Genomic DNA, 22,224 nt, shown 5'->3' with positions numbered 1-22,224 from the left:
CAACTGGCAACCGAGAGGGAATGTATTGTCATTCAGTAGTCTTTACTATGCCATTGAACCCTCGCAGAGTAGAGAGGTTGGATGGTGGTAAAGGTAAAGCTGTTAAATGGCGACAATAATTTGTTCTACTAGTCTGTAGATGGGAGTATTTTGGTTAGAAAATACTTTTCGCGTGCATGCGCAGAATATTTTTGTGCATGGTCCAATTACTTGTGTGGATACAGAGAAGGGAAAGAAAAGAAATTTGCTGCTGAAGAGCCCATTGTAATGAAACAACTCTGAAGTCTTCAGAACAACCATAACATCGGCCAGGAGCAGGTGTTAACAGACAGTACACCGGCTTCAGATGGTCTGCCTTACCAATCCCTGAGTGTGATCAAACACCGATAAGTGTTGCGTGATGAGGTCTAGAAAAAGTAATGACCAACCACAAAGCCATGATTTCGAGTTCCATTTAAACGTCTCTTGAGCAAAAAAGGATGCTAAGTCAATCAGGCAGCAGATCACTGAAAGTGAGAGAAACTTGCATATGATACTATCGAAGTTCTGGCGCAAAGCTTCGCTACTCTAATTTAAATGCAGAAGCAACACAGCATGTGCACTACTAGAGACAGATGATTGAGTAATTAGGGAATACAAACTATTGGGGATACAATGTATTACGTTGTTCACAATGAGCTCATAAGCGCTGCTTTTATATAAATGCACAAATACTGCAAGTTGTAAACAAAATGCTGCCGTGTTCCCTCCTCGAACAAAATGTTTTTCGCTTGATAGATTTCGTCCCCTCCAAAAGCAATATGTAGGACCGCCACTGTGCACAGACCTCACGACGTGAGATCCTGTGTCATGAATGAATGCATGCTCTACAGCAAGAGCAGCCATGGCAAGAAAGTACCAAGTCTAAGTAGCCTTACCTCTGTGCTATTGGAATGTGTGCCTGTGATGGGTGGACTGTTTTCCCACTTGCAGGCAATCTGTAGGGTCTCGGCTGTCTTCTGCTGAATGCTCTTCGTGTCGTCCAGCAAGGTGATTTCATAGAATTCTTGGATATCTGCAAGGTGCGAGAATGAAGACGGTATAAGTGAAACAAAATTCACAAGGACATTACCACAGTTTATACATCAGAGGGGCCAATCCAACTTATTTAATAAATTCAACACCAACATTTAGCAAGATTTACAAAATTATTATAATGTCTCAGTAATGAGTTGATCTGCAACAAATGCTACTGAGATTGAAATGAAACCACTTCAAAATGATATGCTTATTATTTGTCATTGTCCAACATCTATACTCCATGTTGGCAGTTAGTCATTGTTGCGAAAATGACTGAAAGATGTCAGAAGAAAGAAATAATACAGAGTTTACATGCAGCTTTGGGATAATTGTTCAGTGCTTAAGGCACCGATCATAATGATGCAACGACAACTGAAAAAAAAAGAAGACAAAGCATGCATCCCACAAAGTTAAGCTTGCATTTGGCTTGCCTTTGAGGGCTGCCTTTCTGCAATACCATGCGACACAAAGAGCGACATGAGTGGCACATAGACAGCAGTGTGGCAATACAAGTATGCAGCAAAATGCAGCTGAACCTGTCACAGTGAAACACACACATAAATAAAAGCCCCAATGGGGGCACATACTTTCTCATGAACAAGCTCATTCTTTTAGCTTAATGTGTCAAACATTGAATAACTTGAACATAAGGTAACCACCAACAGAAAGGCAGATTGTGAGTACATGTTGTGCGAAATGTGCAATTGGGAATATTTTCTATTCAAGTTGTGATGCCTACAATGCCAAGACTCCAATAATGCTACCTGCCTTGTGCACAGATAAGTAAAACAAAAACTGAATGATTAGAGTACAAGAAATTAGAGGAGGACAATGCCAGGAAGGGAGAATAAGATATACTGGCAGGCAAGAACAGCATGTAAGTACGGCCACATTGACTTGTTAAAGGGCTTCTTTTTAATAAAGGCGATGTCTTGTATTTCTAAACCTTCCCACCTTGTCAACAGCATAGTACGGTATGCACAATTGTGACAGACTGAACTGAACTTTAAAATTAGCAATAGGACTTGGACTATGGCAGGATAGTTATTTGCATAAGATGATGTGACCAGGCTTTACAGTTTGTATTGACATACTGAGGCTGTCTGTACAGCCTTGCCTCCAAGCACAAGTGCTGATGACCATCACAAGATGCTTCAAATAAATAAAAGCTAAACAGAACACATTATTTAATTCAAACATAAGATAAACTGATTTTGGCTATCCGCCACAGGTCAAATTAACAGGAGTCAACAGTACCATATTTTTGAATTCCTAATAATAATGTCTCGGAAAACTTTGGATGAAAACTACGATCTGTTGACTGGACTTATTGCGGCAGCCAAACAAATAATTACGTGAACATTGGTGATTGCTGGTTCTGTGACTAGTTTCGAAATTTCTTAATGGTGCTTGTTCACTTTTCGTAACAAACATGCCTCCGTCTGGCCTTCACCTTCAATGTTTGATTGTCAACAACCATTTCTTTTCTTACACCATAAAAAGAAAACTTCATGGCATATATGCCAAGTCACTCTTTGCAACAATGCTGTCCTGAAGCAGTGAAGTGCGTTAGGATAGGACTGCTTTCCCATGCCCATAGTCATAACAGCACTCCCAGAAGAGGTGGCTAGTGGCAGCGATAGTCGTCAACCACGCTACTTCCGACATCATCATCATCAGCCTATATTTTATGTCCACTGCAGGACGAAGGCCTCTCCCTGCGATCTCCAATTACCCCTGTCTTGTAATTGGCGGAGTCATGAGGGAGGTAGTGGCCAAATACTGCACCAGGGAGGCCAATTCCTGTTCTGGTGAGGGAGTGACTTTGATGAAGCTTAGTGGGCCGTCCAATATGCTAGCGCAAGACAGGGGTAATTGGAGATAGCAGGGAGAGGCCTTCGTCCTGCAGTGAACATAAATATAGGCTGATGATATGATGATGATGATGAGTGGGCCGTCCTAGTTTGGTTGCACCTGAACTAGTATAGCCCCACTAGTTCTCGGCAATATATTTTTTCTTGCCGGTGTCAGGCACCACTCCATGCCTGAAAATGTGGTAGACTTGAGTAAGATTCGAACTTACGACCTTCAGATTTGACGCCGGGTATTCTACCTCTGCTCCACGCCACCACATCAAAGGTGCCCAAAAGACAGTCTTCACACAGGCGGATGGAGGCACGGATGTAGCAGCCGGAGGAATGTAATGTACAGAAGATAAAGCTGGCAAGTTCTAGAGGTGAAAGAGCTTTACCTTGTCAATCACCAAATTGTTTTCACATCAAATGATGAAGATCACAGCTGTATTCTCAGTTCAATGTGTCATCTTCACCAAGCCATCACAAGGTGGCATAAGGCAGGGCCAGATGCCTTCATTATGCATAAGGTCATGGTTCGCTGTTAGAAGGGCTTTGCTAATGAACACATCCAGTGGCAATAGAAGTGGGGCGCAGGTGGTTGAAGAAAAGGTGAAGCTGGTCAACATAGCCATGAGGAGTTTGAGTGGCAACAGGAGTCTGCACTAGAGTGCGTAGAATTAATGGCAGCCGATGGTGAATGTGATGGTTGCTAAAGGGTTTAACGACTCAAAGCAGCACTTGGGCTATGAGAGACACTGCAGTGGAGCACTCTGAATTTTATTTGACAAACTGGAGTTCTACAACATTCACCTAAAGTTAAGTACACGAGTATTTTTGTATTCTTTTCAAATGAGAATGCAGCTGCCACCCAATCTACATCGTAATTTCGTGCTCAGTGGCAGGAAATCATAGCGACTGGACTCCACAGTTGTTTGTATGTCCATTCACTGTACTTGACACAAAATGTCGCATAAAACTAGTTCCTCTATCCCCCCGCTCTCAGTTGCCGCAGCCTTGCAGCCAGCTGATTCGCATGACTTCATAGCTACAAGACATCGAGAGGCAAATGGCTTAAGCACAGTAACCTCACCACACAAGGCAGTCTGCTGCGATGCATTCACAGATGTCTCATTATCAATAGCCTTACCTCATCATTAAATATTTGCTCCAACACATTAGTGACTGCCTGTGACACAGCTGTTGCCTTGTAACATGTCTCAGCTAGCACCACTCGTCCTCTATCACATTGTGAAGTCCTAGGTCCGAACACCACCTAGCTGATTCCAGCCTGTCCTGCGCTCCACTTTAGTCTCTTTCGTCATAGCCATGCCTATACTGCTGTTCAGTGCATGGGATTGAGTTGGACATGAGTTCCCACTGCCCCTCCTTCTGTGATGGCAGTGGCAGCTTCCGGCAAACGACTGTACCATGACACTTTATTTGCTGGATTCCTGCTCACTGATACACTCAGTCAAATGCTGTAGCTGCACGATGAGCCGCTCTTGCCAGGATGAGGTCTTCCAGGTGCACTGAAGTGCTTAACCAGTCTAGCTGCCAGGACACACTCTTTAAAGCATGCAACGCCTTACCGACCAACTTCGCAAACAAGGTGCCATTCGGAAAAGGTGCACCAGTCATGGTTGTACATCCTCAGTTTCAGCGGCTCCCCACCACCAATAAAAAGCATGCAGCTGCCATTCGCCTAACTCAGTGGAAAGCTCACATGACAGCCAATGCATTCTTCCAGTGAAGAGCAGTTGTGAAGAATTGTGGTACTGCACCTCTTGTGTATAGCTTGCCGTTCTAAGTACGGCAACTATCTGCTACAGCGGTAGCACAATGTTGTGTGAGGCAAAACAGGTAATAAGCAACTCAAGGAGAGCAGCAGCTTTTTGCTGTTCATCAGATATCCACTGCACTCAGTCCCATTCAGAAACCTTTGGGCTCTTCAATCATGGCTGCCACTACCGTCGGCTAGCTGGTCTCCGCCCGTTCTGTACTCCATTTCACCCTCTTCCTTTGCAGCAATGTTTATGCTGCTGTTCAGTCCCCAGGCTTGTGTGGGGACTGAACAGAAACCGCACGAAAACAGTGCATTTTCGTTAGTGTCTAACATCAAGCTGTGAACCTCTGAGCCAAATGTGGTCTCCCAAAACATGCAAACATCTGATAAAGGCAATAAAAAATCCTTGTGTTCTGCAAGCAACAACGTGTCACCATGCTATGATGCTTTTGGCACATTGGAACACTCATGCCTGTTGTTGTTGAGATCTTATGGCTTGCAAATGAATGAGCTCACCAGACAAGTCCTTTGACACAGTGTCAAAGGACAGACGAAGTGTCCTTTGACACATTGCTGTTCTTTCTAGCTCCGGTTTATTTCCGTGAAAATCTAAGTGCATCCACTGGTCTTCGCTCCTTGCTCGGTCATGATGGACTGTGGACGACTCTGCACGTCGGCCGGTGACGGCGGCGTCAGCGACGGCCGCCTCCAGGAAGCGGGACGGTCGACAGCGAGGACACCCAAGTCTACTCTTTCAGCAGTGACAACCCTTCGGATGACGACTTCCAACTTGTGCAGAGCCACAAAGCGAAGAGAAGGAACACTAGGACGTCTTCATCGTCAAGTACGGAAACAGTAAAACACACGCAAAGGCCGGACGCCAATACCATCATATTTGTGCCTGTGCTTCCTACCGTTAACATGAAGCTACTCAACAGACAACCTGCGTCGATGTTACTGGAAGCCTTGGTGCCCAATGAAATATCGGACATTCGAGTGAACACCCGAAAAAACCTACTAGCGGTCGATGTCCAGCACGCGGGTGCTTTGACTACTCTACGCAGTGTAACCGACCTTGATGGCATTCAGGTGCGCTCCTACATCCCTCTGGGATCTGATATAATCATTGTCGTTATCTACGACGTCGACGTGGCCATCTTTAACCACGACTTGCCAATTCTTGTCAAGCCAGCTAATGACGAGGTCATTTTTGATGTTACTCGGATAGGCAGTTCACGCTGCGTGAAGATTGCATTCAAGGGTAAACATCTACCCTCGCATGTTAAGGTGGGACACTTCAGACATGCTGTGCGGCCTTTCATACCGAAGCCTCTTCAATGCCGCAAATGCACGAAACTGGGGCATGTGAGCAGTGTCTGTGAAAACCAGGCAACATGCCCCCACTGTGCCGAGCCCCACGATGCAGATAAATGTGGCGCCACTGTAATGAAGGGTCACATGAGGATTCATCGAAGAATTGCCCACATATTAAAAAGGAAATGGCCATCTTGAAAGAAATGGTAACAGATCATTCAACTCATTGAGAAGCCGCCGCTAAGATCAGGAGGCGACGTTCGCGTCGCCGACGTTCTTCAAGGAAGGCTGCTGCCTCTACTACGCGCTTGCCACTTCCTATGACATCACCTCCTCCTCTGCCGCCCAGACCATACAATGCGGAAAGGACCACAAAGGACAAGGCCACTGAGAAGACGACATTTGCCGAATCTTGGTCGGCCCTACCAAAACGACAGCAAACACCAACAGGATCACGGCTAATTTCTGATGGACAACCCTCGGCATCTACTGCCGGTGATTTGTCCGACCAGGACAGGCAAGTGACTGTAATGCTGCAGTCGCTAATTAATACAATCCGCATGATCCTCAACAAGCTACAAACAGCTGCAGCTCGAAGTGCTCTGCAAATACTGGATGCACTAAATCCAGTGCTTGCTAGCATCGTCTAAGCACCATGGCTCGACCAATAGTCGCCTTCCGCACTGAAGTTAAAGGTGCGTCGATCTTCCAGTGGGATGTCAGAGGTCTCATGACCTGCAAAGCAGACTTTCGCCAATTCATTTTTACAAATTGTTTCCCCATACTGGTCATATGCGAACCAAATACATCGACTCTACTCAGACTGTCTGGTTACAAACCTTTCGCCTCGTCCACATGCGGAGCATGCAGCAAAGTAATCGTCTACATCCGCCCAGATCTTACGTATGTCGCTCACGCGGTAGAGCCACATGACAACAACCAATATGTCTGCCTGCATATAAAAAAGAAGACTGTGTCATTTACACTTATTGGAGCCTACATATCCCCAGTGGGTCACTTCGATGGCAAAAGGCTCAAGAAAATATTGTTAATGACCAATGGCCCCTGGGTTATCACAGGTGACTTTAATGTGCATCACCAGCTATGGGGAAGCACTAAAATTGATTCCAGAGGCACGAGTCTTGCCTCCTTTGCTGCCGATCATGATATGTGCTGTGTGAATGATGGCAGCCCTACATTTCTGCGAGGCACAACCTATAGTAGCTGCTTAGACTTGACTTTGGTGTCACGGCACTTCGCCTCGAGCGTTCAATGGTTTACTGACAGAGACACATGGAAGCGACCTTATTTCAACATACATCAAGATTAGTGGAGTTGAGCAATGCTCCTCTACACTCTTGCGTACAGTTGAGTGGTCAAGGTTTAAGGAGCATATGGATGACGCATGTCGGGAAGGCCTTTCACACAATATAGAAGACAAAATCGCGGACGCAATGAAAGCATTCACATGCTCGCTCACAAGGTCAGCAAGGCGAACACACTTCGACACAGAACTGGAGAGGCTGCGTGCGGAATGCCGACAGGTGGAAAGAAGGTATCGGCGCACGAAATCCGTTCTAGACTTGAGGGCTTCACGACGCATACAAAAGAAAGTTCAGCGTCATATGGATAAATTGGAAGACAAGCGATGGAAATCTTTCTGTCAGACGCTTGATCCCCGAAGATCGCTCTCACACATATGGAGAACGGTTAGGGGTCTTCGCTCATGTCCGCATCAAAGGAAGCCCTTTGCTGCTCTGGCCCTCTACCAACACCGCTCGCAGTTTGAAGTGGCTGAAAAGTTCTGTGAGCGGGTTGCTGGATCCGTGATCATCCCTACTGACGTGGCACTGAATGGCGTGCCTGAGGCACGTGTACCAGAAATTAACGTGCCATTTTCACCTGAAGAGCTCGACGCTGCGTTAGCGACCTGCAGGCGTTCTTCGTCACCAGGACCAGATAGCATCACGTACGCTGCCCTATGCCACCTTGGACATGACGCACGTAGTGAGCTGCTCAACTACTACAATGAGTCTCGGCGAAACGGCGTTGTTCCTAAACAATGGAAATTGAGCTGCTTAATCCCATTATGAAACCTGGAAAGTCTCCACTTGATTTATCATCATATTGTCCGATTGCGCCTTTGAGCTGCGTCGGCAAAGTGATGGAAAGAATGATTCTTGCTCGCTTGGAATGGTACCTCAAGCGATTCAACATCTATCCCGATGCCATGGCTAGCTTTCGTCGAGATCGCTTGTCCATCGACAATGTTATTGACCTCGTTACCTGGGTCCAAGAACAGAAAATCCTCAAGTGCCTACCAGTTGCACTTTTTCTCGATGTCAAATAAGCATACGACAACGTTGCCCATGAGGCCATACTGAACTCACTTGAGGCTGTGGGAGTTGGTGGCTGGATGTGTCAATGGATTTGGGACTATTTGACCGAGAGGTGCTTTTTCTTACAGACTGAAGACGGCCCAACTTCGGAACATTACGTCTGCCATGGTGCGCCACAGGTTGGAGTGTTGAGCCCTATATTGTTCAACCTCGTCTTGGTAGGACTTGTGGAGTATTTACCGCGAACAGTTCATGTCTCTATATACGCCGACGACATTTGCATCTGGGCCTCTGCAGTGACTCAGGTGCGGGCCAGGCTTCAGCGGGCGGCAACCATGACAGCGTCTTATTTACGAGAACAAGGCCTCAGTGTGTCTACAGAAAAGTTCGCATTGGTTGGCCTTACGCACAAACAAATGTCACTGTATCCCGTTTCAATCAACGGTCAAGCTGTGTCTTATGTTAAGATGCACCGCTTTCTGGGTGTCATCATCGACCGCTACCTCTCGTGGGCCCCTCACTGCGTCTACCTGAAGAAGAAGTTATTTGCTACTGCTCAGGTATTTAAATTTCCCTGCGGGAAAAATTGGGGTGCACCAGTCCATTCCATGCTGCAGCTGTACAGAGTACTGTTCCTGGGACTCCTTCGTTACAGTCTGCCAGTTTTGTCAAACAGATGCAAGACGAACATTTGCGCTCTGGAGAACATGCAAGGTCAAGCCCTACACACGTGTTTAGGGCTGCCTCGGTGCACCTCAACAACAGCAACAATAGCCATCGCGAGAGACCATACGATCCAGACACACGTAGCTGCCGACTCCCTCAGAGCGCACATTCGTCATCTGTCAAGGATCCTCGACCATCACTTAGCTTCTCTGCCAGCGGAGAGACCTCAAGCGACCTTTTCAAAAGTGATTAGCGCCCATCAAGATTGTATACCGTCATCTTTTACACCGGCGGCGAAGCCTTCATCTCCCCTGTGGTGCCTGCGACAGCCTCAAGTGAATTTTACTATTCACGGAATCGCCAAAAAGGCCAATCATACATCGCTGGCTCTGAAGCAACTGACGCTCTTATTAATGCACCAGACATATTATGACTATATACATATATATACCGACAGTTCAACATCACCTACCAGCTCAACTGCCGCATTCGTCGTTCCAGCCAAGCAAGTTGCAATTAAATTCAAATTATAACTTATGACTACATCTACGTCGGCAGAACTTGCAGCCCTCTATGCAGCTGTGACCTACGTCACTGAAGAGCCGGCACAGAAATGGGTCATATTCTGTGACTCTAAGGCAGCCCTTCACAGTATCAAGTCAGCCTTACATCACAGAACTTATGAGCAGATAATATCCGACATCAGGGAAGTACATCACCATGCTCTGGAAACAGGGCACAGCATAGTCTTCCAGTGGATTCCTGCTCACTGTGGCATCATCAGCAATGGCATTGCTGACAGGGCTGCCTAATCTGCCCACAAAGAGACCCAGACGCGTACAATACCTTTGGCGAGGACGGGCACTGCCAGGGAACTTCGTCTGCTTGCACGCAAAAAGTCACAAGCTTTAGAAATTCAAGTGCCTTCACTTGCCGATTGTATAAGTTGGACCCCTTGCTACTGCTACAACTGCCATCTAGCCTTTCCCGCAGTGAAACAACCTTGCTGTGCCGCTTGTGGCTGGGAGTGGCGTTCACGAACGCTTACTCATACCGTATGGGAATGGCCGAGAGCCCGATGTGCGACTCAGACTCCTGTATGTGCGAGGAAACCATCGAGCACCTATTGTGTACCTGTCCTCGCTACGACGTACGCCTCTCTCTCAGAACAACTTTAAACCGGCTGGACTCGAAACCGTTCTCTGAGAGATACTCGGACTGTGGCTACACCCGTCACTGGCACAAAAAGCGATGCGTGCATTAGTGCAGTATTTTAAGTGCACCAGTTTAAGAGACCGCCTATAGTGTCCCTGTACATTGTCCCACGTGTACTCGGTACTCATTCTCTCCCTATTTTTCTCTTTCTATTCCCCCTTTCCCTTACCCCTAGTGCAGGGTAGCAAACCTGCCGCTCTTCTGGTTGACCTCCCTGCCCTTCCTCTCCTTGCTCTCTCTCTCTCTCACCAAACAGGTCTGAAAAGTTATCATGAAAGACTATTTATGAGATGGACATTAGATACTGTTGACACACAAGTAGTAAATGTACAGCAGAGTAGTGCATCACAGAAGGTAGCACACTGTTCTGAATATGGCCGGTCATGCAAGTCAAAGAGAAAATGAATAAGGAAAAGAGTGGGAGGTGGGGCACCTGGACCGCCTATTTACTATGTATAATCAAAATCCTAATTTATTGCTTTTAAGAAAACATTCTGCGAAAAGTGCCATGTTATTTCTAATATGCTGCTGTTTAATCAAGGAGGTGTTTCTGGGTTAAATTCTTGCCACTTGTCTGGTATGCATACTTGCTTACCCCACATTTTCCTGAAAATTAAATTAAAATAGTGAGACTTCAGCGATTCCTGCAGCTTAGAATTCATTTACTCCAACAGCAGCAGGCTCCCAAAGCAGTCATCCCAATCTTCTCACGAAGAACTTCTCCTTTGCGATGCACACCATGTCGTGCTAGTCTCATATGATACTGCCTGTTGTGGCTTCCAAAATAGATGCAGATGCCTCTATTGGAAGTGTGCATGGCACACAAATCCCAGAACAGATTGCCAAGGGCCAATTTGGCCAAAGTTGCACAATAATACAGCGGCTAACACGCCCAGCACCAAACTGTACACTTACAAAGGGGCACAAGTTCGAATCCTAGAAATGATGTGGGAAAAGTTTCAATTTTTTTTTCGCCCTATGGGAAGGGTGAAGCCGAGAATGAAGCGGTGGCTTGATGAACTGAACACAATAATAATGTCGACAGCCAGCAGTGGCAATGTAACGAACGGGACGGACGGACCATCACAGAAAGCCCTATTTTTATATTTCATCTGCTGTTGCAGTAAAAGTGTGTAGCATGCAGCAATGAAATGTGAGGCTCATCAGCACAACACTTTGGTGGATGTAGCTCCAAATTGCTGAAAGTGTGTACAGTCGACTCCCATTGTTCAGATTTCTACAGGTCATGGAAGGTTCGCTTGACTTATCTAAAACTGGTATCAATGTTTAACAGCTTATTTCTTAAATCTCCAGAAACTCATAACAGCAACCCACTCAGAGACACCTGCTGTGCAAATATCGCAGCATTAGTGTGAACTCTAAAGCTCATCTTTTGCAAAGAAACATTGAGCAATGCAATGTCCAGCTTGCACTTCAGCCACAGCACCGTATTTTCTGTCAAGAATTCTGGTTACAAAGTTACAGGCTTTTGAACTTGCATGCAGCCACTGCAGTTTCTCACTCGCTCTTGCTGCCCTCCTAGCATGATGACAGTCCATGCAGAATGCCCGTGTTCGCATGAAATGTGTTTGAAATATTGGTAGTGGTTAAAACCCTCTAATCTGCACTGTCTACTTCTGCTTACTATAAGTGTTTTCAATGGAAACACAAATTATCAGTGTGCTGCCTGTCATTTGTTCTTTTACTGTAGCACAGTGGTATGTACCAGTGTTGACAATGTACAGTGAGAAACACACTGCTCAAGAATGAAAACTAAAAGCTGCTTTGTATTCTTGCTTACTCCACACTTGTTCAATGAGCTCATGAGGAGTGATGGCAGTTTCAAACACCACTAAAAAACCTACGCTGTGATTTACAAAGTTTCATTACATCAAGCAAGGCTTGCTTCAACAGACCCTTTACGGGTACACAGCACAGGCACTGTGACCACATTGCCATGGGTCACCTTTGGCCTTCCAGTACGACCTGTTGCAAAGCATCATCATCATCACCATAATCAACTTATTTTATGTCCACTGCAGGACAAAGGCCTCTCCCAGTGATCTCCAATCCTGCTTGTCTTGCACCAGCTGACTCTATCCTATGCCTGCAGAATTCCTAATTTCCTGGTGCCCTCGACTGCACTTCCTTTCCCATAGCATCCATTCTGTCACTTTCTTAGACCTCAGATTATCTGTTCTATGAACTGCATGGCCTGCCTAACTCCATTGCTTCCTATTAACCTCAACACTCGGATTTTCTATTTTCGTCATGTTCTCACTTACAAAAGCTTTGTTCTCGCTACAAGTGACGAATTCGTTATTACAGAAGCTTAATGCTGCAATCTAGCTCGACTTAATATTAATGCATTAGTGTTTTACTGAATACCTCACGCATTTTCGAGGGCTATATATCTATTTGGCTATCTATGTTGTAGCATTCGGGAGTCGTGGTCTCAGAGTCCGACGTAAAACTGAGGGTCGCTCTCTAGCCTATGCACCAGTGCATCTCGTAACGGGTAGCTGGCCTAAGCTACCAGGGCATCACACGGAGGCGTAGCGAGCCCACGCCGTCATTCGAGCTGAGTTGACGAGGGTTGCTTCATTCTTGAAGAGTACGAGGTCGAGAGGTAGGGGAAACGGACCGGGGGGAAGGGGGGGGGGGGGGTATACACACCGGAAAGGCAAACTTTTTACATAACAAGGGGATACTCGAATTGGCCGAAGTATGGGGCGCAGCACATCGTAGCATGTCAGTGCTACTGCTTCTCAGCGGACTACATCGTTCTGGGAGAGCAGTATGTACATGTCGGAGCAGACGGGAGAGCACTCCAGATGAGCCGCAAAAGTCTGCCTAAATGCACCTTCGGCCGCCCTAGATCCCTAGGCCAGGGAAACCTGCGGTCGCACCTCCCTCCAACCGGAGCGTCCAAAGTCGCCAAAGGCTCCGCCTTGAAGATGAGGGTCCGCATAAACCCTCCGGCGCCTTTGTTTCCCGAACACACTTGGAAAAGTAGCCTCGGGCGCACACAGCTCACTGTCACAGAGAACGGAATGGATGCCTGTAGACAGGGGGTATCACGCTTGACTCAATTAGCGCGTCTTGGCTCCCAGGATGGCCCAGCAAATAGCTGGTTCGTCTGTCGAAAGATCATGGCGGCTAGCAGCGACCATAATGAAATGAAGTAGAACGCACTTTCCCAAGAGTTTCTCGGTCCCAGCGTCAACGTCGGCGACCAAGTGGTGGCCAGCAACCACGTATTCGTTGAAACATCTCTCGTCATGATGTCGCCGCTGGTCTTTCCCGTGGGACGTATTTTCAACTTCACGAAGCAATTCGTCACAGGAAATTAGAAGTGGCTCGAAGTTCGCCACCCCCTGCTGGCCGATCGTAACAATGCATATATGTTTGTATCTAACCGTTTTCCCGCCTACAGTGGTCAAATGGTTTGCACATCACGCTGCTGTGCTGATGAGGTAACTAGATTAGACACCAACCATCTGATAAACTTGAGAGAGAGAGGAAGCTCTTTATCGAAAAAGCAGTGTTTAACCAGCGTATTTTCGCCTACTTGCTACTCCGCATGGAATGGCACGAAGGAGAAGAAAGGCCCTAGAACTGATCAAGTTGGGACACTGAAGATGGTCACAATTGCCTGCCATTTCTCCAACCCATTTCTCCAAGTGCTTCCAACACATTTCTTACTTTTCTGTAGATATCGTTCTCATGATCCAGGTCCCCCGTGACTGAATGCCTAGATAAACATATTCTAGCACAGATTCTAGAGGCTGACGGCCAATCATGAATTCTTGTTCTCTTGCCAGGCTATTGAGCGTTACCTCAGTATTCTGCATTTTAATCTTCAAACTTGCTCTTAGACTTTGTGGGCTAAGGTCTTCAATAATTTGTCACACACCAGTACACAATATGGTACTGAATTTGGTGAAGTGTGATTGCTAACCTGGGCTGGGCAAAGATACTTTCCAACTGTATCATGATACAATAGAAGATATTCGGGCAACAAGTTTTTCATATACAGATACAAGATACCAATGCAATTATTGTATCCGATACGATACTTTCTATTTGTATCTTGCGATACTTCGATACATTTGCGAATTTCTTATTATAGATCTATGTAATGTAGCAGCAAATGCGTATGCAGAAAAATGATTGCTTGAAAATTTCTTTACTCCGACCAACCTTGTTTCATTTGAATGAAGCCTGTTAGTATCTCAAAGTTTTTATCTTTCTCGCTCAAAGTATATTTTCATTCCGAAACAATTTATTGGGGTTGTTTTAGCAGCTTAACATGAAAGCTCTTTATATGCTGCGCTGTCAGCGGTTTTTGCTTGTCGCTTTTGTAAGTGATGGAAGTCGCTGCTCTGCTTGCTGACCAGCTAGCGGGTCGCCATCTAATTGTACTGAGTGCCACCACGTGACTCTGCTCCACCGATAGGGATGCACAGACCTCATCGCCTGCACTCGCTGGAGGGTTCTGGTGGAAAGATAAAAGAATGTCGCTGCTTTTAGTTTTACTCAAGTGGCTTAGTGGCAGCAGTATCAGCTTGAGAAGCCAACATTTATAGTTTTCCACGGTGATGTTGCAATAGCAGTATCTTGTATCTTAAGATAATTGATACATTCTTTCATGTATCAGAAATACAGGTACTGATACACGTCTTGCCAGAAGTATCATGATACAGATACAAGATACCCAAAGAGTATCTAATAAGATACATGTATCTTCGACACTGCCCATCACTGTTCCTAATACACAGGAGAGACTCAGTGCAGTTGTAGGCACAGCAACTACAGAAATGTGAACAAAGAAGCTCAGTGCCCAGGCATAGCTGGGACTTGTACAGGAGCCACTAGAGACACTTTGGCTCCCATACAAGTCCCAATCATACGTTCTACGTCTACTTGCCTCTCAAAAAAAAATGCTGAAGTAATTGTGCTGCCTAAGTGAGTCAGAAACTATACCTGGCGACAACTTTCTGTGGCAGCACGGCCAAGGCTACGGAGCCGAAGCACGTAGCCTTGGCGGTGCTGCCACAGAAAGTTGTCGCCAGGTGTAGGAAAGCTCTGCCATGACGCATATAAGCAGAGCTTTCACTCCACTGAATACTCTTGAAATTCTTGACAGTCATTTCCCAAAATATGTAGGAGGCATAGCAAGCTGCAGAAAGGCTTTGACACGAAATCAAAAGAAGGCGCCAGGAAAAGGAGACATGAAACACTAATAGCGCAAAAATTTCAAGTGAGTTTTCTGATAATACCACAGTTTGAAATTGGTACGTATCACATGAACAAGAAGGAATAGTCAGGACAGTCAAGAATAGATAGTAAAAGAACAAACACTTATTTCACAAGAAACGCATGCAGGCAATTGGAATCATGGAGAACAGGAAATTCCAATATTTAGAGAAGGTTGCCTACCTAGCAAAGCCTGGAAGAGCCGACTCTTGAAGATGCGGATCACACGCTCAATGGCATTGCGGAGCTGCTTGTCCTGCGGCTTGTTCAGCCTGCTGTGGTACTCTTCCAAAAGCTCCAGTGCCCTGTGGGCCTCTGCAAATAATATGAGTGTGTTAAAATCGCTGACACATATAAGAAACTCGAAAAATGTTTGCTATAACACTTCTTACAAAAATTCCCAAGTCATATAACTGATAGCAGGCCAGAAATAGGGAAGGAGACAAGCACCGTCTTAATAAATCCCTCCACCAAATTTCTCAAAATCGTCATTTGCCTTTCTGGCCTGTAACACTACCAACAATAGTTTTTACCAGTCAGCATGCTTTCTTTTTTTTTTTAGATGACTGGCAGGGAACTGTGGTATATGTTACAATCTGACATCTGTTTGAAGCATGACATATGCCGGTGGCATAGGCAAAACCCCTTCCAAAACATTCAATCTGCCATGTAGCATTCGTATGTATCAGATCTACGTAGTGGGGGATGCTTCAAAAATCTTCCCCTAAATAAAATTCTGGCTGTGCTAGTAGCCATATGCTCATTAATGGTTTAATTCATAATTCAGTGGCAAAACTTGCTGTAACTAGTAGCTTGGTGCTGTAAGTGAAAGACTTATTTCATATGCAAAGGTCTCATGTGCTTCCTGCGATTATGATCGCTAACGCTGTTCTGTAGAAAGTAGACCCTCCTTCTCATACGGCCATGTACAGCATGCTTCTGCTGTGGCATAATTGGACAGATGAAATGCTGCCGATGCAGTGGTGCGAAATGTTTCTACTTAGTCTGAACCATGCTGTATGCCACAACTGGCTTGAATAGCCTGTTCTCGCTTTCACCATGGCAGGGGTCACATAATATAGGCAGTATAAACTGACACTGTGATACTGAAACTTTCAAAAAAAGCGCCGTTACCACTAGAATTCCGCTCAAATTGGCATTTAGGTCCCCAGAAAAAAATAGTGTTTATGTTGAGAGAGAAGCCTCTCATAATGTCTCAACAAGTGAAACATTGCTTTGCCACTTGTACTGCTAACATTTAACAAGGTACCACTGCAGTAAACTCACAAAAGTTTCATACTTCTCTCTAAACAAACATCACAATCATCGGAAGTGACAATCAGCCTGCTGCTTGTAACAGATTGACTATGACCGCGAGTATTGCTCAAGGTAAGGTTGTAATAGAATGTGATGTTTAAGTTTAATAGACTAGTATTAAGTGCCATGCTCACATATAAACCATAGTTGCATGCTATTCTTCTGGCAATCAAAGCCTAGCATCTCTTTGTACTCAGGCATGAAATGACTGCGACTTGCGACTAAGCTGAATTTTAATATCCACTAAAATAGAAGGTCCAATGCAGAGAGATGTAATTGTAACAGAACACTGTACTCGGTGCCGCAAGCTTCATTCATTACCATGCGCATTCGCACTACTGCAATGAATCTGGAAGTTCCATCTTCGTGAAGCTTAGTGGTATCACTCCCTCCTACTGCCAAGGAGCCGAATTTTAACCATGTTTGAAGTTACAGGTGCTGACCATAAAAACTGAGTTGTTGGTCATAGTGGCAACATAAGCTACTAGCTTGTATGAATCAAATGCCCCCAGTGACGGTTTGTTCTGAGAGGCACCAATGAAATTATGCAACAGGTGCAGAGTACCCCCATGAAAGTTGCGCATCCAATATATGTATACAATATGCATCCAATACTGTAAAGTTGGCAGCCCTGCAAATCTGCTTTCCAACCAAAACTTTTGTTCACAGACTAAGTTCTATGATCTTTTCAAGAACAATAGGGGATTGTCATCTGGTCCTTATAAATCAATTCCCATTTCCTTTACTGAGAACTAAGAATAATTATTTTCTTATTGTGGAGGTGCGAGACAATTTAGCAGATGTAAGGGCAATTGACTGATTATAGTGCACAAAAAAACATTAGGGGAGTGCAATACAATCTAGCTAAGTAACACTTTCCTGTGCCTACCCGCTCGCACGTTCCCTCTAAGAGGTCCCCACTTCACATAAAAATGTAGCCTGTGGGTGAGAGATCTCGGTTGGAAAACATCATTGCAGCATAGCTGACTGTACACAGTTGTCAAGTGAGCAACAGTGTAAACGCCACCCCTAACATGTAAAGCTCTCGCTATGTGAAAACTGATTAAAACATATCTGAAATTTCAAACAATCACTCTCACCTCAACAATGGCACAACAAACAGAATAAAAGAATGTATACAATTGCCTCTAAGAAATTTGCTAACATTCACACACCTGTAGTCACCAAGGAGTTATAGAAATAGGGGACCCAAGCTTGAGAGATGCTATCGGCAGTACATATGAGAGAAAGAAAAAAGAGTGCAAAGACTCCTAAGAGAAATTTGGGTTCTTGTGTATGCCAAGCAGCTTGGGTGCGCTATTTCTAAAACTCATTATTAATGGTGGCACACATCTACATAGATGTGTCTATCACAGTTATGCTGCCTTTGTTCTCAAATGCATGCACCATTAGTGTAAAATTCACATTAGGAAGAAAGATGGCATAGCGCACATAATGTATTCCACAAAAACTGCTGTACAGCTCTACATAAAGGGTCAGAGTAATGAGCACAGTTGTCAGGAGGGATGCATTTATTGTGGACAAAAATAAATTTACATGAACAAATTAAAAACATACAAAACTGATAACAAAGGGCAGAATAAAATAATTTTAAAAGGTCAAGATAAATCAAGCTGAATATAGGAAACATATGCGCATGCTTAACAAAGATTTGAACATTTAAACTGACTGATGAGCATAGCTAATAAGCCCTACGGCTATGCATGGGTTTAACATAGCCCGCTTATTCCCAAGTGAAAATGACTGATTACTTTAAGTAGTTCACTAGTAAATTTGAAAGTGTTGATGCCAAGCGGTACCAGCCTACAGCTGCCAGGTAAGTGGTCGCAACTGAGACCAAGGAGATAACCCAGTTATATCAAAGCTCTACATTGAAAATTTTGGCTGGGCATATCTATACCATATCACATGAAGTAACACTAATACGCCCAAAATTAGAATATGCATCGGCTGTTTGGCATTCATGTCAAGTTAACCTAATTAATTCTCTTGAACTTGTTAAAAATAATTCGTTTCGTTTCATTCTTTCTATCAATAATAGAACTACAAGCATACGCAATATGAAAAGTAACCTCAACTTACCACCACTAGCTTCTCGCCGAAAAATATCCCGTCTAGCTCTGTTTTATAAACTATACTATCACCCTGTGCTACGAAATGATTTAATTACGCCACCAATGTGTTTCTCATCGCACTGATCATTATCTAAAAGTAGGAATTGTATTGTGTCGCACCAAAAGTCTTTTTCAGTCATTTCTTCCGCAAACATCTCGGGAATGGAACCACCTTCCTGCAGACATCGTTACTATTACTGATAACAATGCCTTTTAACTAGCACTAGCTAATATTGTATAAGTAGCAGCTATTTTGTACTCACTGTCTAGTTTTCCTAACCAGACTTTATGTTCACTTCATTTGTACCTTAGCTAACATTGTATAATATCAGCAATGATTATTTCTTCTTTTTATTGTAACATACTGCATTCTTGTAACCTTTTGTATCTGTTCATACCACTCCCCTCTGCAATGCCCCCTGGCCTTGAGTGTAATACAAATAAATAAATAATAAATAAATAAATAGATGAATTACAGCATAAGCTAGGATTCTTTATTTTAAAACTATATATAGTGTATTAACTGGCAAATGAACATGTCACCAAATTTCTGCAGACACATGTGCTACAGAGAAAAGGAAGCAAGAAATCTTTTATCATTTCTGGCCACAAACATAAAAATGTAAGGAAGGAAAGTAAATATTTTTGCATTCTGTTTTTACTGCACGTTCCAAGCTTTCACAAGCAGTATTCCTAATTATTTGCAATACTTAGGCAGATAAAATAATAAAATGTTGCATAATGTACTTATGGCATCTCAAGGCAATATTTAATCCATGGAGTTTGTCGACATACATGCAGGCTTGCTGACTCTACTCTCTTTGAGCACGTTAACTACCTTGCATCTGGTACATCCAAAATTAATTACTCATTCATGAGCACAGGAAATCTTAAGTGTTTGCAGATTTTTGTAAGCATCAAACTTTCTTGTTACACTAAGTGTGCGGCGTAAAATAAATAACTTTGCTCGAGAAAATAGTAACCATTGACACTGAAGTCTCCTGGCACGGCAGTTACAAGTCATCAATTTTTTTTTTTCTCCCTTCAAGGGCATACACGAAAGCTACTATTGTGTTTTTTACTTCTCTTTTCTGCCACCCCACAGGCCGAGTTACAACTAGAATAAACAAAACGCGAGCCTCCATCGGAGGAGAGAGAGGTAACAAAAAATCGAGAATATGAAACTGAAAACCATTCTATCTGCACCAGGGAATGAACATAAACATAAGTCGTCAAACGTAAACAACAAAATGAGAATAAAACACGAATAGCCGAGAGCGCGCACAGCTGTCCTGTCCATCACTTCTGACGAGTCGTACACAAACGTGCACTATTTATACGCAGCTGTCAGAACTCCCACCCTTCTGTGTGTCATCACTTGGCTCGTGACGCAACGTGCGGGGCAACCCCCAATGAACGCACCTCGTTAATGTCAATTTCCAGCTTTAAGCATCAATCGGGCGAAGGAAAATTGATGTTTTGTTTCTTTCTTCAGCAAATCTATTGCTATCTATCTCTTCAATCACGTAGTGCAGCCCATTGCAGCGTCCGAAAAGGCCCTGACACCTGCTCCGATCCGCATGCGTCAGTACTGTCATTCGATCGGCAGCCCGCGTCTCGCTTTACACGGCCGCCAAGCAGGTAACAGTTCGCAGCGGTGCTCACACGAAAGCAAACCTAAATGTCGCCTCAACATTTTCCAGCGTTTTCGGACACTACAAACGAGCACATACCGCTGCACTACTGCAGGTTAGAACGGCGGCGGCGGCGCGCCCACCGCCGTACGTCAAAGGCCGTGCGCGACCGATTAGTCGCGCTTCGAGCGCACCTATCTTACATCTGAGCCGCTGCTATCGCTACAACCTGCGCGGCGGAGCACACAAATGATGCGACAGAGTGAGCGGGAGTCGCAGCAGCGTCAGTCAGCGATAAGCCGCAGCCTCCGGGCGCGCAACCACTGCTCGAGCCGCGGATTCGGCGGCAGCGTGCGAGCGCCGCGCATTCCGCCGCTACTGACCCATGTTCGCTGGCCGTCGGCTGTTATCCGCTGGCTCTGCAGTGGTATCGCGCACACAAGGGAGCCTCACCGTCGATGTGCATCGTGGAGACACCGGTCGAAACACAGCACAAACCACGCAGCCTCCTCCAGCGAGCAGAGCACAACAAATCCTGCGGCACGGAAGCGTGTTTCCCTTTTTTCTTTTTTGCTTTTCTCCTGGGGAGTGACAAATCGGGCACTCTAGGCGGGAGAGGGAAGCGAAAACCCGCAAAGCTCTTCGGCGAAGTCAGTCGGACGGCGCTTTGCTCTCAGACACTGTGGGCACGATTCATCGAAGAGTAAATTAAACCTACTACTGAAATGATCTTACCACCTTGTTTACGGACTGGCATGGCCGTTGTCAAAGCAGCAGCCGCGGACTAGCGTCGGTATCCAGCGAGACACCTTCGTGATTCCTCCGCAAACAACTGATGGAAGAGAGCCGATTCCAGTGCAAACAACTAAGCAGCACAAAAAGGGGTGACCGCAAATTTTCAGCCAAAAAACACAGCAGCAGCAAGTGTTTCTTTTCAGCACCACCGACGAACGCAGAGGATACCGCACCGCGAAATGAAATCTAACGATAGACACACACTCTCGCAGCGGCGCGGCGGCGGCGCTACAAACCAATATGGCGGCACCCAAGTTGCCTCAATGTCACGTGGTCAAACTTGACCAATGGGACAAAAACAATAATAATTTATTCGTTTTTCATTGGGCCTCGAATATACGCGGCAGTTTGACTGCGGTAGAACGCGCGCGGAACGAAATCTCCATCCGTCAGCCTTCGGGTTCATCGTACATTTGCGTGGGTTTCTTAAGTCGTCCACGACGCTTTTGTAAATGAACGCGTTTCTTTTTTTTTTTCGCTGAATGAGAAACAGTGCAGGGGTATTGCGTCAAGGGACGCACTAAAACATGTAATCAAAATACACGCACGAAAACAATTATCGAATTTCTTCTAAACAAATATTTCTCCATCACATACGCGTTTTTCAGAGCAAAATAATGTCAGTACTAGTCAGACCACAATTAGTATTTCAGCACTCACACAATCGAATATTATCGTCGAACTCGAGTTTGGACCGAACTGGAAACATCTGTTGTTTACAACAAGAGTTGTTTCCAACAGCTTTTGGAAACTGCAAGCATACAGCCTGAAACCTGCTTAAGTCATCAAATATTCAGTCACATTCGCCTTACGATCGTGTGAACAGGAAACAAAAACTTAAAATTTTATCTC

At 45.0% G+C, this 22,224-nt stretch overlaps 1 protein-coding gene across 2 annotated transcripts in view; it reads right to left on the bottom strand.

Annotated features, from left to right (window-relative positions):
• LOC119442109 (disks large homolog 1) overlaps positions 1 to 21,572 on the bottom strand; it is a 673,008-nt gene extending 651,436 nt beyond the window's left edge. The window contains exons 1-3 of one of the 2 annotated variants that reach the window (XM_037706855.2): positions 21,313 to 21,572; positions 15,675 to 15,806; positions 918 to 1,054 (exon numbers count right to left, since the gene is read on the bottom strand). In XM_037706855.2, the coding sequence (XP_037562783.1) occupies positions 918 to 1,054; positions 15,675 to 15,806; positions 21,313 to 21,334 (291 nt within the window). In that variant the 5' untranslated portion in view covers positions 21,335 to 21,572. Of the gene's footprint in view, positions 1 to 917; positions 1,055 to 15,674; positions 15,807 to 20,960; positions 21,263 to 21,312 lie in introns of those variants that run through there. The other variant, XM_049661898.1, reaches the window with a different exon arrangement.
• Between the last annotated feature and the right edge of the window lie 652 nt (positions 21,573 to 22,224).

The sequence above is a fragment of the Dermacentor silvarum genome, chromosome 2, assembly GCF_013339745.2.
Source record: "Dermacentor silvarum isolate Dsil-2018 chromosome 2, BIME_Dsil_1.4, whole genome shotgun sequence".
In the NCBI taxonomy this organism is placed as follows: domain Eukaryota; kingdom Metazoa; phylum Arthropoda; class Arachnida; order Ixodida; family Ixodidae; genus Dermacentor; species Dermacentor silvarum.
This window is presented reverse-complemented; position numbering and strand designations above follow the sequence as displayed.